This window comes from Pieris rapae, chromosome 18 (genome assembly GCF_905147795.1).
Source record: "Pieris rapae chromosome 18, ilPieRapa1.1, whole genome shotgun sequence".
Lineage (NCBI taxonomy): Eukaryota > Metazoa > Arthropoda > Insecta > Lepidoptera > Pieridae > Pieris > Pieris rapae.
In genome coordinates, this window is record NC_059526.1 from 5445256 (window position 1) to 5463008 (window position 17753).

At 31.4% G+C, this 17753-nt stretch overlaps 2 protein-coding genes across 3 annotated transcripts; one reads left to right on the forward strand and one right to left on the reverse strand.

Annotated features, from left to right (window-relative positions):
- Positions 1-85: 85 nt before the first annotated feature.
- LOC110994523 (cytochrome P450 4d2) lies at positions 86-14525 on the reverse strand. Of its 2 annotated transcripts, none has more exons than XM_022261202.2 (11): positions 14319-14525; positions 10019-10125; positions 8839-8929; positions 7755-7943; positions 7395-7464; positions 6081-6277; positions 3718-3827; positions 1764-1897; positions 1301-1401; positions 772-957; positions 86-297 (listed from the first exon to the last, which is right to left on the reverse strand). In XM_022261202.2, exons 1-11 carry the CDS (start codon positions 14467-14469, stop codon positions 140-142), a joined length of 1494 nt encoding a protein of 497 aa, XP_022116894.2. In that variant the 5' UTR covers positions 14470-14525; the 3' UTR covers positions 86-139. The 2 variants fall into 2 exon arrangements, with proteins under 2 accessions (XP_022116894.2, XP_022116895.2); XM_022261203.2 differs by lacking the exon at positions 14319-14525 and adding an exon at positions 12635-12831.
- A 1206-nt stretch (positions 14526-15731) lies between these two features.
- LOC110994505 (50S ribosomal protein L27) lies at positions 15732-16694 on the forward strand. Its single transcript, XM_022261173.2, has 3 exons — positions 15732-15919; positions 16006-16169; positions 16377-16694. The coding sequence occupies exons 1-3, from the start codon at positions 15871-15873 to the stop codon at positions 16578-16580; spliced, it is 417 nt and encodes a 138-aa protein (XP_022116865.1). The 5' UTR covers positions 15732-15870; the 3' UTR covers positions 16581-16694.
- The last annotated feature ends 1059 nt before the right edge of the window (positions 16695-17753 follow it).

Consider the following 17753-nt stretch of genomic DNA (forward strand, 5'->3'; position numbering starts at 1 on the left):
TACGCTCTTACAAATTATTGTTCATTGTAAGGTTTATTTTAGAGTGTTAAGTAAATTGTGGACTTGATCCGATTAAAACACTGAATGATAACAAACACCATATATTTTCGTAAAATTACAATAATTTATATTTAATATTTTATCCTATTCTAGGTATTAATTTTATTTTAACTCCGTTTTCAGAACGCAAAATAAGGTCTGAACATAGGGCTGGCTCCATGTCAGCAGGCAGTATGTTAAAACTCTTGACAACTGCTGCTATGACAACTTTCATCTCCATCATGGCGAATTTTTGACCTGCAATCATAAAAAATTGTTACATAATAAATTAGTATTTGAATAAAAATACAATTTTCTAAAATGACATCCATAGTATTAGTTATTTTTTATTTCTGCCAAAATCTAATATATTAGAAGGTTGTATCCAGAGCTCTAACAGTGGTCTGCTTGAACAAGTTCTTGCTATACTGATCACTGTAGTAAGTACCTAAACTAGAACTTTTTTTTCAATTTTGCCTTTACTGACGTAAATTCTGAATATCTTCTTGTCTATATTACCAGAAATGGAGTGCCTTATTTACTCAAAGAATATTTTGAAGAATACCTATTTAATTTATTACGTCCAGGATACGTATTTAATCTTCAGCATATCATGTATGTATCTACACAGCTCCCTTAGGCCGGCGCGTACTAACAAACAAAGAACTTTGCTCCCTTTACTATTACCCGCTTTTCTATATAATAAAGACAGTAATAAGATAATGGACTTACCTATGCAATTCCTCGGTCCAGCACTAAATGCTAGCCAAGCAAATGGATTCCTTGCAGCGTTAGCCGGAGAATCGAATCTCTCAGGCCGAAATTCCAGTGGATTGTCATATAAATCTGGATGTCTTTGCATGTGAAATATGTCCATAATAACCGATGTATTCTTCTTAATTTTGAGACCAGCCAGTTCTGATAGAGTAAATATAATCGTTTGTAAAGAAACATTGCGAATTTTATACATTAGGCTACTAACTACGGCATAGACAAAACCACTTTTCGACAGGCGTGACCCCGTATGTCATTTCCATAGGAATTCGATTAGTGGGTGTTGAAAAGTGATTTCGTCTCAAGCCCCTAGTAGCGAGATCCTTATAACGGTTGGTCACGTGACCATCTCCATGCAAGTTTGATTAGCGTTGAGTTACACTGTAAAATATTGGCTAAGGCTGAGCGTTCATAGTGCAAAGTAAAATTGTTAGTCCACATAGTACCATTCCTATTATATAATAATAGTAACGTGAAATTGACTCACCGCTGTCCTTTGTAATCATTCGTTCAATCATCGGTACTGAAGGATACAATCTCAAAGATTCTCTAATTACTGTTTCTAAATATTTCATTTTTTGTAAGTCACTGAAAAGAACGATACAGTTAAGGTTTTTAAAATATAATCGAAATAAATTCATTGGCTAAGAATTGCTTTTTATTTATTTCTTAGAAATATCCTACTTTAAACGCTTTTTTATTTAAAAACGAATCTAATTAAACGTTTATGACCATATTTCCTATGTATATGAGTCGCTATGGATTTTCAACCGTATTATGTGTTTATAAATTTATACAAAAATACTATATATAATTAAATATAAGAAGAGTAATACCAACAATGTATGTATACAAGGAATTAATAGATAATGTTTTGGTTGTAGCAACATTTGAGTTTTTGAGTTTGAGTTTAATGCTTAGATAATTCACCTTCTCTATACAATAATTACCTATAAATTGGATCCTTACTGAGATCGTCATGATAAATTTCTCTCTGCTCCTGCAATACCTTCTCCTGGATATCTTGATATTTCGATAAGCAGAACAAAGTGAATGTTATACCAGATGTTGTAGTATCGTGACCCTGAGGTATTAAACTATTTTTAATATTTTATTTTATTTATGCTCTTAAACATATTTTTAAATAAGGACAGTATGTTATATAAAGGTCAAATAAATAAATCAGTGGCGCTACAACCTCTTTAGATCTTGGCCTCAAATTTCTGAATCTGTTTCATGATTATTTTAAAATCTAATAGGCAAGTAGGTGCCTGCAGTGCGTCGTCCACACGTCGTCAACTTTTTGGATCTAAGACAAGTCGGTTTCACCGTTCAAGCAAATGTTAAATGCGCACATAGAAAGAAACTCCATTGGTGCACAGCCGGGGATCGAACCTACGACCTAGGGTATGAGAGTCGCACGCTGAAGCCACTAGGCCAACACTGCTCTACTTATACTTTATATCACTATATAAAGGATATACACCTGTAAAACTGACATGAAAACTTGAGAAAGGTTAAGCTTTGGATCTGGTTAGCCCGGTGTTAGTGCAACTTACAATCGAGTGACAGCACACAACTCCCGAGGGGATGGTTTCTATCAAAAAAATCGTATGGATCCATCAAGCATCCGCGAATGTATATAAGAAAGCAAAAGAAAACAATAATAATAGAAATAGGATAGCTTCTACCTCAAAAAGACGTTTTACATAGACGTCGTTGAGCTTCGACCTTTATGTGTATACAAAGGTGACTTTGACGGGTTCACTCGTGTATTTAAAATTATGTTTGGGGGGGACTCCTAGTTAATGTAGACTTATTTTCTATATTATGTAATAAAAAAAAATTGTGGGTGTACTAGTGTACAGACTTCTTAGTATTATTTTTTTGAAAAACTATATGCAACTTGGCTAACAGAAATTGGCTAAATAAAGTTAAATTTAACAAGAGGCTTTTATTATCATAGACATGAATACATAATACAATTATTTCCTTTCACCTTATTACTACTTAAATTATTACAGAATTTCATTAATTGTGATAGAATTATTACTATCATTGTTATCGTTATTATATATTTTTTTTATTAATGTCTTCGAATCACTTCGAATTAACCGTGGTAATTTTAGCGTAGCTTAACGTAAAAATGTGACGGTAAATTTTTTTCCACGCCGATATTTTATTTTTTGGTTTTGTATTATCATATTGCAAGTAATTTTTGAGAAATAGTTTTACATCAGAATTATAAAAAATGGCAGAAACTTTAACGTATGAAGGACCATGACTGTTATACCATGAATGGACTATGAACGAACCAGTTATTTTGAGTAGAATGTTCTAATCTCGATTTTTTCTAAAGAAATATTTTTAACGGACAAAAAAAGGGGCATTTTATAAAACAGCAAACCACTAAGCCAGAGCGGCTCTACGAAATGAAAAAAATACGCTGAGGTTCGTTGTTGACCTTCAAACGTCAAGATATCAAAATTTATTTAAAAATACTGTAATGTGGTTTTTGTAATGTAATGCTATTCGTATATATCAACAACTAAAAGACGACTTAACTCTGGGTAAAATTTAGAGGTTTTTAAAAACAAAATAATCACTATTCCACTAACCCTTGGTAATATTACTTATATGATTTGGCTGGAGTGCAATATAGAAGCTAAAAATGTAAAAAATTAGAAATAAGGTTTTATTGCTTTTTAAAAAGATAGAATGCAGATTGTATACATTGTACCACAGACTTACAAGCGAAATTAGACTATATTAGAATGACCACTCGTCAAACGTGAATTAATCAATTAGTTTATGAATCTGACGAATAATTAAAAATATTTATTTTATTTATGTTCAATGTTGTTAATCTCTAATTCATTTTAAAAAGTTAATAAAAATACATACTTCAAACATAAATGTATCAACTTCTTCTCTTACAGCCTCTTCGTCGATTCGTTTTCCATCAATTTTGGAAAGTAATAGTAAATCGATGAATGCTTGCTTATTTTTTATACCTGTAATAAAAAAGTTTATATAAAAACGTGTTTAGATCTGTGTGGCCGTGACAGTCGATCGATCTTCTATCTGCATCCCAATAACCAAACCCTACGGAAGACAATTCATTTTTGGCGGCGGAGAGAATGCAATCTGTTCGCTCTTTACACTCATTTTAATTTAATTTTAATTAAATTTTAATAATTAATATATAAATAATACAAACCAAGTTAAAATCTTAAGATAGGATTTTGGCACACTTGATCTGTCATTTTCTTACAAAGGTTTATCCATATACACCGATCCGACCTACCATGGATAGCTTGCATCGACAGATGGTTATTACAATCAGTCGATTGGTTATTGGCACACCTCTACCAATATTTGGATTAAGATGTCTATCTTAGATGGTTAAAAATGGATTGAGTTACGCCAATATCCAATAACCTATTATTGGATATTGGCGTAACGCGATTTGCCTGTTTAACGCCTTTACATAAAGTAGCATGAGTATAGTATACGTTGTCTTTGATATTAAAGTAATTAATTGATATATATGAGATAATATTAAAAAGGGTTAGCAATGCATAGCCATGGCTTAACGTGGACTTGGGTCATAATGTAAAAAATATTAATTATTTTAATTTGTGGTAAAAACTATTAAATTTACGATGCTTTAAATATATTCTTAGACTCAACATTGTTATAAAACATAAAATTTGTACAGCAGTTAACATTTGGTTAACGTATTGTTATATGTATCCACTATCCATGCATAAATACATAACTGAATATTTATTAGTTTAGTAAATATATTAAATAATATTTTTATTTATTTTAACACACAAATATATGTCGGGCCATTCAAGTTTTAATAATTATTATAGAGTATTATATTTGAGAGCTGACAAGAAGGGGGTGAAGGGGAAGAAATTGCCACACCAAAGCCCGAATGGGAGGATTTTAATAAATTAATTATTTAAAACAACTTAAGGTCAAATGTCAAGTAGAAGATAAGGACTAATCAGTTTGTACCAAGTTCAAGTCCTTGAACTGCCGAAAACATTGTTTTCTAACGAAAATTAATTCTCAAATAATGTCAAACTGTTAAGCTAAAATTTCGTGATAAAATATTAATAAATTCCAATTTTATATGCCACTCAGATATAACGTAACAATAGTTTTTTTTTATAAACAGAAACGGCTAGACATTGTCTAATGTGGTAAAATTTTATTTAAATTTATTTATATATTACATAGCGGTGAAAAACAATAGAACGTGGCGAAGTAGATATCCTCGCTGTATCGTCTACATATCAAAAAACAGTATTATTCTCTTTTTTATCTGTATATCCGAATAAGTATCATATTAACATTAAATATATATATTTAGCAATAACTTTAGATGTGTCTATTAATAGCCTGCATGCGGACAGGGAATATACTTATTCCCAAAAATAATCCAAGGAATAACATTCATATATTTTAAACAAAACATTAATAGACTGCAAAAATAATATGACGCAAAACCATTAATATGCTGCAAATTCTTTTCTCTTACAAAACCACAAAGTTAAACATTAATAAGTTTTAATGGCAATCGTGCTAATTATCTGCATAATGTAATTTAAGAGACTTTTTGTTTTTAGTGTTCGTTTAAATCGATACAATGTACACAAAATTAACATAGTAAAAAAAAATTAAAAAAAAAATTAAATTAATAAAAAAATTTTTTGTCCCTGTGCCTGTGTACCGGCAGCGGTTTATCATCTTAAGTCAGTAAGAGGTCATACTAGTTAGGTTTTTAATTGTAACTACATATTATATTATAAAAGTAATGAACATCCTTGTTTTTACTGCCAAACAGTTCTTTTTGTCCGTGAACATCGGATTTAAAGTATTAATCAAAAATTGATTAAAAATTTCCAGAATTCACATCACGCTTATTAATATTAATTATACGATTATAAGTACAACATCATGTTATTAAATCTTAATTAATAACTGAAATCGACCTTAGGAGGTAAGCTTTCTTAGGGTCCAGTTTTTTTGGAATATAAAAAAAATCATAGCCATTTATTGCAGAGATATTGAAATATCAGAGTAAGTATGGCCTTACAAGTTATTTTTTTTTTTTTTAGGCAATATACCTTACACGTTTAGTACCTATCAATATCTGCCACAGATATTAAAAAGTATTTGCATAGAAAAAAAAGAAAAAGAAATACTTTCGAAATTCAAATATTTAAAAAGAATATAATTTTTAACATTACCGAATTCCGTGTTTTCAGGAAGACCTTCGATATTCGCCTGCTTCAATTCCTCTTTTCGTATCGCAAGCACTTTTTTAGTGTGGCCGTGTAATATTTTTATTGCTTCGTCGTGTGATTTTTTGTATGGCGTAAGGCGAAACAATGCTTCTTCAGCTACGAATGGATTTCGCATCCTTAATGCTACGATTTGGCTTAACCTAAAAACAATTAAATTTTTATCTTCTGTTGCCACAAATTAACAGTATTATAAGGCAATATTATATAATATATCATCATAAAATTTCAGAGGGCTCTTGTCTGAGGATTAATTGCCTCTCAGTGCGGTTCTGCGTCAGTGTCTTCCACTCCTGGTACGTCACGACCTCAGCCTTTTCCTTAATCTGATCTATGTAAGCCAATCTTCCTCTCCTGCCTTCTATCTTCCACTCCAAGATGGTCCTGACGTGTCGCACCAGGTGTCCAATATAATATATATAACACTTGCGGACCCGACAGACGTTGTCCTGTCTACACGTCTTTAATTTGAAAATTTCAAACTTTTTTTAATAATCTAAAACATTCTGGACCATTTTTATGAAAATTATTATTCAAATGTTATGACAATATCTAACGATCCAGCACATGGTCTACAATAACACAATGATAACAAAACTTTTTTTTTTATTTTGATCGCTAACTGTCGGGACAGACTAAAATTAAAATTCGAATATTATTTAAAATTTGACACTGCGATGGTAGCGCCGTCTGTGGGATCCAATGTAAAACATTCCAAAATCAACAACTACTAATACATTAAAAATTAATTTAAAAAAATATTGTCCAGCGGACAAAATTGTGAATCTAAACCATTCCCAGATCCCCTTGAACACACACAAAAATTTTTGTCAAAATCGGTCCAGTCGTTTGAGAGAAGTTCAGTGACATACATACTCACAGAAGAATTAGAAGAATTATATACATAAAGATTATCTTCGAAAAAATCTTCCTCAGAGTTCGGGGAATACAATAAATACACTTGTATCGGTCTATAAGTCTTCCAATTTTGCGCTAAGCAATATTTCATGCGATTCATGTTATTTTATATAGATAGAAAACTTTATTATTTACAGCTAAATAAAAGTCAAATTTATAAAGTCTTACTTTAGACAAGAAATATAGTATTTAAAATTTATGTAATGTACCTAGTTAGTCTGCATTTATATAATACTTGCTAAACCAGTTTAATTTATCATAAAGGAAAGTATATGATAAGGAAACCTTGGCGATATTTCGTGTGAATAGTAAAGTATATATGTATCGTACATATTTACTTACGTTTCAATACTTTTCACGTAATTTGAATGACTATCTTCTTGTGTATTCAGGGAAACACCCATTATTGACTCTGAAAAAACTCTTGTTTTTTTACAAATCACAGTTATTACTTAGTATGAACGGGTACCTCAAAATGTTATTTATATTATAGAACAGGGGGCAAACGGGCAGGAGGCTCACATGATGTTAAGTGATACAACCGTCCGCCGCCCATGGACACTCTCAATGCCAGAGGGCTCGCGAGTGCGTTGCCGGCCTTTAATATAAAAATTCACGCAAAAGATGCTGTTGGCGGAATCTAGATTAGTATACTCTATTAATTAATTTATAATTTTTTTTAAATATTAGTTTATTAATTACCTGTGATATTATCAAGAGCGGTGAGAGCGATTATGGGGAAAAGATCGAATGACTTTTCATTGCAGTAGCTATTTCTGAGTTTGTTTATCAAAATCTTTTCGTTTTTGATGAAAACAGGTAAGAAATTTTGCAAGATATTAAAATGAAATGCGGGCGTCAAGAACTTTCTATGCGCGCGCCATTTGTGACCTGAAATACGTGCATTTGTGTAATATATATGTATTTTTTTTTTTTATAGAACAGGGGGCAAACGGGCAGGAGGCTCACCTGATGTTAAGTGATACCGCCGCCCATGGACACCCTCAATGCCAGAGGGCTCGCGAGTGCGTTGCCGGCCTTTTAAGAATTGATACGCTCTTTTCTTGAAGGACCCTAAGTCGAATTGGTGACCCCAGAGCTGGTGATTTCCTCGCTCAACGAATAAGTATCGCAATACAGCGAGAAATTGCTGCCAGCGATTAGGTACACTGCCACACAAAATTTATTTTGAATTTTTTGTATTAAATTTTAATTATTTTTATTAATACTATGTTGGTTAAGAAAATTGTAAATACTGTGTATAGAACTTAGATTTTTTAAAATCAATTAAAAAATATAATATGTAGTTGCATTGTATATTTTTTAATTTAATTATACTGAAAATGATTGAGTTATTACACTGTCTATTATCTATGTAATGTTTAAGCATTTTTCTATTGTTGATTATTTTTCCTGACATTGACTGGAAGAGTTGTACTTTTGTTTTAGATTGTTATACAATGAAGTGGTTATTAAATTAATTATAATACAAAGTATTGATATTCTAATGATGCCTTCAATCGACTACACTGCAATGACGTTAGAAAAATTATTATGATAAAAATATACAACTTCTCTACCTTAGTAGCTGAGACGGGCCAATTATGACCATTATTTTTTTTATAGAACAGGGGGCAAACGGTAGTACTTTTGGAACGATGATACCTATGTATAGGCTCTTTACATATTATAACAAAATGCTTAATTTCTCCGGTCCTTGTCTCCGGTCGGTAGATGTCTGAGCGCCATGGTCATCAATGAAACATCTTTTTTAATATAAACATACCCGTTGAAGTAAGAAGTCCAAATCCAAGCCAGTCATGTAGGAAGGTATATGATTTGCCTTTGGTTATTAATTCCGTACTTGATATTAACGGCTGAAATTGCAATACAAAATTATTCATGCAAATAAACGTAGTTTTTTAACAAAACATACATACTAGATTACAATTAAATATTAATGGGGGTGCCTGGAAGAGATCGCTTAAGGTTTTAAGTTTTTATTTTTTTAAAGTTAATTGTTAATATTATTCAATATAATTTTTATCTCAATTACAATAATTATCCTAAAGAAATGCAAAACTTGTTGTTTGAGCATCTCTTCGGTAAGGCCATATTCGAATCACGGCTGTGTACCTATGAATTTATTACTATATGAACATTTAACATTCCGAAACCGGGATGCCTTAGAATTTAGACTCTTAATCGATATGGAGCTAGGCACTAAAGGACCCAGCCAACTTGCTTATTATGAAATAAATGATTATGATACAGACAAGACCCTAGAGAGTTGTAGCCACACTCGTTCTTTGCTAGACGAAGTTTTATTTAGTACTTAATACTAATACAGACGCGCTAGACCCGAATCTTAGAAATTTCCATAAATTAATAAGTCGATTGCTAGTATTTTGTATACAGTTTCGAAATAAAAAACGAGGCGCTACAACTTTTTAAGTCTGGGCCTCAGATTTAAAAATACCACAGATGTGACCACGATCATTTGTCAAGAGGCAAGATAGACAAGCCTTCTATGCCCGACACACGCCGTCGACCTTTTGGGTCTAAGGCAAGCCGGTTTCCTCAAGATGTTTTCGTTCACCGTTCGAGCGAATATTTAATGCGCAATAAAACAGTTTCGATTTAAACAGTCAAATTTTTAACAGTACCGACTGATGTTATTCACCATGATATGTATGTACTTAAAATTACGATCATTACGGTAAGCCGATTATCATATTAATAATAAAAAACAAATGAATAAAAACTTGTCAGAGCTCCAAGAATTTTAAGCTTAAATGGTTTAGATTTATATGTCTTTTTCATTAATTTAATTTTAACAATCTTAAGCAACCTATTCCTAGTACGAGATCCGACTGCAGGGTTACATACAGGCGGCATTCGCTATCCTTGTCTGACAAATGATGTTATGCGTTTATCTGTGTGAATGAAATTTTAGTGTGTCTCACCTCAATGTACTTTGGATGATACAACAGCACATAAGGGTTGTGGAATAAATGAACCCGGACCGCGTCTCCATAATCCCTTTGAAATCTTTGCATTAGAGGAAGAAATTCTATAAAATATAAAAGTATTTTTTATACAATATCATGCAAGCTTACTTCGCTTAAAGCGGCTTTAATATATAGTTGGTCCTCATGCATACACGATACATTATTTCGTAGTTTTTAAATTCACCTACCTCATTCATACATTCTCACACTCACACTATTACACCCTATGTGTTAGTTTTTTTTATCAGTTCTTATAGCTTATTACATTTATGTTCTATATTGTAAGCAAATATTTTTAATTCACTGAAATTGAAGATAACAAATAAATAAAACTATCATCACGACAATTGGTATGCAATGCACTCTTTATCGGACTTGACCTCAGATCTTGCGTTAGCCTCAACCACTGAAGAACCGTCGTCGATTTTTGTTTCTTAGAATGGAAAGAACCGTCCATCAATTTGTTTCTACATAATAATAATCAGCTACGATATTAGTTACCCGAAAAGTTAACGATATATAATATGGTATGTGGTAAAATCATTTAGTCATTGCTAACGTAAACCAAGTGCAAGGTCAAGTCAAGCCATCATACAAAGTTTTTAGATTATATGAAATTAATTAAATATCGAAGATATTAAGGGCCTGTTTCACAATGTATGGATAAAGTGCCAAATAGCTATGCAACACTTAAATTATTCGAAAGATAAAAGTTTCGAATAAGATACTTCGAATTTTATGACAATTAGCGCTATCTGACAGTCGTGAAACGCAAAAATACTGTTTTATCCTACAAATAAGTAATAAATAGCTTATTTAGAACTTATGCGGACATTGTGAAACAGACCCTTTGTAACATAAAATCTGGATGGTGACAAAATATTGAAATAAAATCATTATGTTCAATTAGTGATCCAACTGAGTCCTGGAAACAGCTCAGGACCCCCCATGACCTCCCCTGGATCCGCCGTGGACTTAAACATAAAAAGAAAAAGCCATCAGCGGACAGTCAGGAGTTACCTTTGTTCACCTCATTATGCCAAACTTGCATTTATCACTGTAATATTATTGTGTATGAATGTACAATAAAAGAAGAAACTGTAAGATCGTAACGCTTACTTCTTGTAACTTAATATAATTAGCGCTTCAAAGTTTTTTTATAAAGCATAACCTTAAAAAGAGCGAAACGTTATTGGCGCCAAAAGCTTGCAAAACATTTCCGCATCACACGCATTACGCATGCGCTATTGCCGACCCTACCACAGATTCGTATTTGAATTAATGCCTCGGTACCTGGATGACCGAGCTTTTTTTTATAAATTATTTTTTGGAAATCATATATAAGTACGAATTACATACTAATTAAATGACGAAATATGAATAATATTTTTCGATTTTACCGACAGAATAATAAAAAAATATGAACTGGTTATTTAAAGAAAAAAATCATGAGTGTGATAAAACACGAATAAAATGACATTTTCTTGAAATGATACCTAGCTAGATCGATTTATCGCCCCCGAAACCCCCCGTATACTAAATTTCATGAAAATCATTGGAGCCGAAAATTAAAGATTAAAGATATAAGATACATGCGTATAACCACCAAAAACATAAATATACTTTCTCCTTCTTTTCTTGATCCTTTTCTACAGAATAATAAAGGCAACATTAACCAGGATACAAGTCCATTGGCCAAAATGTTTCATTGAAACTGTTTCTTAACGAATCAGTATTATAATATAACTAAATCGCTTATAATATTATACTTTACTAAATTCATGCTGTATATGGTGGGAACTATAATATTTCTATTTTATTAGTGACGTTATCATTATAGGTATGCCATATATCTAAGTTCATTGAACACAATTTGCCAGATAATGTATACTTAATATAATACATACTTAATATAAATGTGCCACTTAATTCAGGCGTTTGATTATTGTCTATCTGCTTAATGTGACACTAACATGTTGTATAATGTATTTAAGGTTGACAGCATTATACATTTAAAATATATTTTAGTGTTTTATTTATACTTTATTTTTTTAGTTTAAGTTAAATATCTAATTATTTTATTGAATACTTTATGAAGCAATTTCAGCGGGACAAAATTATTTAAATACGTAATTGTATTATTTAGCCTTTTTATGTGTCACCGCCATTATGCATACATTAAAAAAGTATTGTTAAATCAACATGTCATTTTGCCATTATAGATTCGTTTTGAAATATTGTAATTAAGAGTCGCATATTTTTTAAGGATGATGACCTACACTGTACACAATTAAAAGAGTAGGTATTATTGTTTGTTTATTGTGATATACACATGCACTTATTACTAATGCAATAAATCGCATTTGTAACTTGACGGATATGGCCATTTACATTAATAAACTGTAATGAATATGATAAATACTTTTAAGTTTGTTCAATCATTAATTTATATCTAATTATAAATTAATAATTAAACTTACATTGCTATTTCTACGAAATTCAATGAAGGTCTATATTTTTCGGACTGGATGTAAGACAAAACTCTTTTCGTGAAACGTAGCTGTTACATACCTGTTCTCTTCAGAACCAATGAATGTCCATTTCCAATAAAAGGCAGGGGTATAGGTCCCGGTATGTTATAAGATTTTGTATTCCTCAAAAGTGATAGCCAGGAAAAAATTGTCAAAAGCGCGATTGCAATTAAAAATACTATCATTGTCCCTTTATATCCCTTTTGCACGACCAACCCTCAATATTTCTCAATTAAAACTAATATGCAGTTCAGTAAAAGCAAGTCATTAATATAAAGTAAATTATGATTAAGTTACAATGACTTTATGCAATTGTAAATAATATTGGTTCCCGCGTACATACCTACATAAAATCAGTACAGTTTGTGACAGGTTTTAAGTCGCCAATCATTTAACATTGGAGCTTAGTCGACTTGCTTTAACAATAGTGTATGTCGAAAAGTAAATTCGTATTAAAATACGTGTGGAAATTTTTTCACACGTACCTATTATCATACGAATTGCTGCTTTGCTTGTAGGGTATTAGGGATTCTATGTAAAAAAATCCTCGTGACATGAAGCCTTTTCAGTATAATTCAGTATACATTATTATAACCTAATATAAGATTTGATTATTACTTAGATAATTATTATATAAATACAAATTTCAACATTATCTTCAGAAGGTCTTCACGATAAGAATTACCATTCTAGTTACTAATATTAACATAATTTCTTTGACATCTGATTCCATTTATAATCAAAAGTAAAGTTCAGATACTAAGGGCCTGTTTCACAATGTATAGATAAAGTGCCAAATAGCTATGCAACACATAAATTATGTGAGAGATAAAAGTTTCGAATAAGATACTTCGCATTTCATGACGTATAGCGCTATCTGTCAGTCGTGAAACGCAAAAATACTGTTTTCCTACAAAATATAAGTAATGAATAGCTTATTTGGAACTTATCCGGACATTGTGAAACAGACCCTAAGGATAATTAATAATAAGCCAACGGAACGTTCCGGGGCGGACTGGTATTGCGGAAGAGTTGTTGTCCTGACGACTTACACCAGTAAGAGAGGCACCAAAAGACATTATGAACTAAGTTAAATTTAGGCCATGAAATGCCCTAGTTAATGCATTAATTATTGGTACGTAATTATAAATAATTATAACTTGCATTCGTAAGAATAAGAGCAAAATTAATCAGGTAAAAAGCACGGGTGATGCCAGTGCTGCTGCTTTCTTCGCTCAACAAATAAGTATATGTATCAGATTTTTTTGTTTCTCAGCAATTCAATTATCTATTGTTCATCTGTTTCAATTATCTATTTATTAATTTAAAAAATTAATTAGTTCCCTTTTAATTTTTTTAATTTCTTATGATTGTTAGATAGTTTTGCGATATCTAACCATCATAAGAAACTAAAGCAATAGAAATCTGCACGCGAAATAATAAATTGGGATTCGACTTGGGACTTATATGAAAACTACTGCGCCGCGCATAACGCTAACACAAAGTTGCTTCAATTTATAATTAATTATTTAATGTGGTATAAGATTTTACTACATTAAAAACAAAAATGATAATCAAAACTTCCTGATGTCATTGTCAGAGAACAAAGGCTAATAAACATAATTACTATATCATGAAACGCGTTTTAATAAAAACGTAAAATAATTGATAGGTAGGTCATTACTAATAGCACTAATTTCATAATATTAGTACGTTTCACTTACGCGTTCTTCTTGTTAGAAAAAGATGTCCATTTCCAACCAGAGGTAGAGGCGTGGGTCCTGGTATATTATAAGATTTTTTTTCTTTCAGAAGTATTAACCACGATAGTATTAAAATTAAAACTAGCGCGACGGCAATCGATAATGTTATCATTGTAAAATATACAACCTACACGTTACTATCCTCAATCGAGACTGTTAATTTCGTAAGTTTGTTTCATTGTATATACATAACATCTATTCCGGTCTTGGGAACGCGCATTACAATACAAGTATAGGTTTATACGTTATTTCAAATTATTCATTATTTACATATCTTACCTGGCTCCGAGTGTCATTTTTAATTATTTATTTTTGGCTACATTAACAGTAAGTATTCGAAATTAAATTTCATTATTCATGTAGCTACGTATTATTTTATCATAGAAAAGAGGTCAAAAAGTGAAACTGTCTCAAGCGAAATCTGTGTTATCGTTATACACCTTAATACATTAAAGTAAACAAAAGGCATGGTTAAATAAAAAAGTGCATGCATACAAAGTATACTGTCAGCAGTGAAACTTATTTTTAAATCAATCATTACAAAGATAAATGGTTCAATAGATAATCATGTACCGGTATAATATGATCACTCCATATATTTGTATGTCTTATATATATATATATATTCATACTATTAAAATACTGTATAATTGCTAATGATAATAATTAATAATAGGTTAGGCTACAATTCACAGACTGTGGCGAAACTCGGGTTAATTTGCAATGCTGTGTGTGTGGTGCGATTGGAAGGGCATTATTCATTCTGTGCTGTTACCACCAGGCAGGAGTATCAATTCTGAACTATACTGCGAACAACTGAAGAGATTAAAGCAAGAAGTTGAGAGAAAGCGGTCGGAATTATTAATCAACAGAATGGGAGTGGTTTTTTTTTCTCATATCCAACCCCTTCTCTTACCGTCTGTATCTATATAAATTTGAACCTTCCGTTTCTATTCCCGACGCGATTGTGACTGTGACATGGGACACCTGGAGGGATGGCCCTCCACAGTCCTCAAGCTCCAACATTGACGCCAAGAGAAAAAAACTATTTACACATAATAAAATGAAATAAGTTACCAGGCGAAGAAAACAAACTAAAACTGAAAATAATCAACAATAACTTAACTTAATTCTGTAATATCAAATCAATTTAATTTTTAAAAGTTTACCCATATAAGAGCCCGCCTACAAGACTTCCCGCGTTTTTTTTAGGGGGTTTCTTTTTCAACTGATGAGGGCATCTTAGGGGATTTCTGAATTCTGGGGAGATATCAATTTAGTCTAGGGGTATGTCGCCAAGACCATTGGCAACACTGTCCTTAGGTCTTCCGCATTGAAATATCAATGTCATAATACATATTTTGCGATTTGACATTTCTTAAAATTCAAAATAGGACAAGGGAAACATCAAATCAAATTATTTAAAAAAATATTATTTATTGTCAATAATCTAAATACTTCAATACTAACTTATAGTGTTCAAATTTTATTCACAATAATTAATCCAACAAATATGTCGTGGAATTTTTTTATGACAACTAAACCCCTTTCACCATTTTTAGGTTAGTATTATTGTTACTAGATTTTATTTGTTCAAAGTTAAATAACTGCTTGTATTTATTATTTATATGAAATAATCGCCAAACAGACATAGTTCGATATGCTAGTAAGAAAACTGGAGGCAGTACAAGAAATACAAACTGTAAAGTTAAACCAAAGCATAGAGGCTGGAAAGTTCAAGATGGGCACAGTGTGCAAGCAGGACATATATTAGCTACTCAAAGAAACCTAAGATTCCATCCAGGTTTAAATGTAAGTGAAATAATTAATCTACACTAGAAAACTTAAAATAGTAGTAGAGCAACTGAAGGCCTAATAGTCTAGACAACAGTCTCAAGGCTAGTAAACTACATTAAGGGAAAGTCTTAAAAATACTTTTATAACATGCACTGACATTTCTGTGAAAAAAGAAAATGGAGTATTAGTTTCAAGAATTAAATTGATAATTCATATTTCCAGGTTGGAATGGGGCGTAATGGCACATTGTTTGCTATGGAACCCGGGAAAGTTGTGGTGACTTGTGAAAAATTTGAACCAAATTGGGAGCATACATGGGTTCAAAGAATTTATAGTGGAAGAGGTGACCAAGTAATTTTTAAGAAGTATTTTAATATCATACCCAAACCACAACATAACCGATTTAAGTTAATAGAGGAAATGTAATATTATTTGTAAATAAATAGAGTGATAAAACTTAGCTTTAGGTCTATAGATATAGTTTTATTGTGTTCCCCTCATGTTAAGTGAACAAGAGTTTAATAAAGATGTGCTAGTAGATTGTTGTGCAATTATTTATAGTAAAACACCAGTGCTGTTTTTATTAAATATAATTATTATATAAGTAACTAAATTACCAATTTTTCTTGGTGCTATATTTTCATAAGGGGCATAGAAATATGACCTTTTTGGTGAGATGTACTTGGCTATTTTAGAAAATATTTCCATAAGTTATCAAGTATGATATTAATAAATTTGTTGTAATAATATTTGATATTTGTAGAGATATTTATATTTCTATATACATAACAAGTAATTTTTGGGTCTGGTTTGTAATTAGCCTTGAGCAGTGTTGGCCTAGTGGCTTCACCGTGTGACTCTCATCCCTGGGGTAGTAGGTTGGCTCTGACTGCACCAAAGTACTTTCTTTCTGTGTGCATTTAACATTTGCTTGAATGGTAAAGGAAACCTTAAGACAAGAAGGCTGATCACATAGTTACCGATTAGATTGACAAATATTCATGAAACAGATACAGAAATCTGAGGCCCCGACCTAAAAAGATTGTAGTGCCATTGTTTTTTTTTGTAATTAGCCTTAATATCCCTCACTGACATAATAACACTGGTAATTAAATTATGGGCGCTATAATTACTCATAAATGTAATATGTGTAATATTCAAACTTATACAAGATTTAATTTGATATTAGCATGATTAGTTTAGAAAAGTGCTATCTGTTTTGCATAGAAACATTTTATTTTTAGGCTTCTTCATTTTTTGTTGTAAAAAGCGCCACCTATTCGTAAATCATATAAACATCTTGTCTTTAGGTTACCGACAGCCATAGTAACGTCAATTATATAACTTAGATGGCTGATTAATAAAAAAACTAATAAGTTTTGTTATAAGGCTTTATTAAACTGGCTTCTTTTTCTATCTTTCAATATATTACTAGAGTATATACTTTATATCTATGTATATTGACTCCTCCTCAGTAAAACATAGATATTGTAGGTGTATTAGAGACTGACGATTTTCTAAAAATAGGCGAATTCCGGCGGAACTCTTATAGTCAATGTTCATTATAAATTATCCTGAAATTATTACACCTGGTTATAT

What these genes read in the sequence shown, in the direction of transcription:
- LOC110994523 (XM_022261202.2), bottom strand. Translation starts at nt 14,469, where the DNA reads ATGATAACATTATCGATTGCCGTCGCGCTAGTTTTAATTTTAATACTA. An exon ending in TTTTCTAACAAGAAGAACGC is followed by an intron (nt 10,126 to 14,318) that starts GTAAGTGAAACG and finishes TATATTTTATAG; the next exon opens with AATTTCTTCCTCTAATGCAA. An exon ending in TACGTGAAAAGTATTGAAAC is followed by an intron (nt 6,278 to 7,394) that starts GTAAGTAAATAT and finishes AATTGTTTTTAG; the next exon opens with GTTAAGCCAAATCGTAGCAT.
- LOC110994505 (XM_022261173.2), top strand. Translation starts at nt 15,871, where the DNA reads ATGTCGTGGAATTTTTTTATGACAACTAAACCCCTTTCACCATTTTTA. An exon ending in ACCCCTTTCACCATTTTTAG is followed by an intron (nt 15,920 to 16,005) that starts GTTAGTATTATT and finishes ATCGCCAAACAG; the next exon opens with ACATAGTTCGATATGCTAGT. An exon ending in GATTCCATCCAGGTTTAAAT is followed by an intron (nt 16,170 to 16,376) that starts GTAAGTGAAATA and finishes TCATATTTCCAG; the next exon opens with GTTGGAATGGGGCGTAATGG.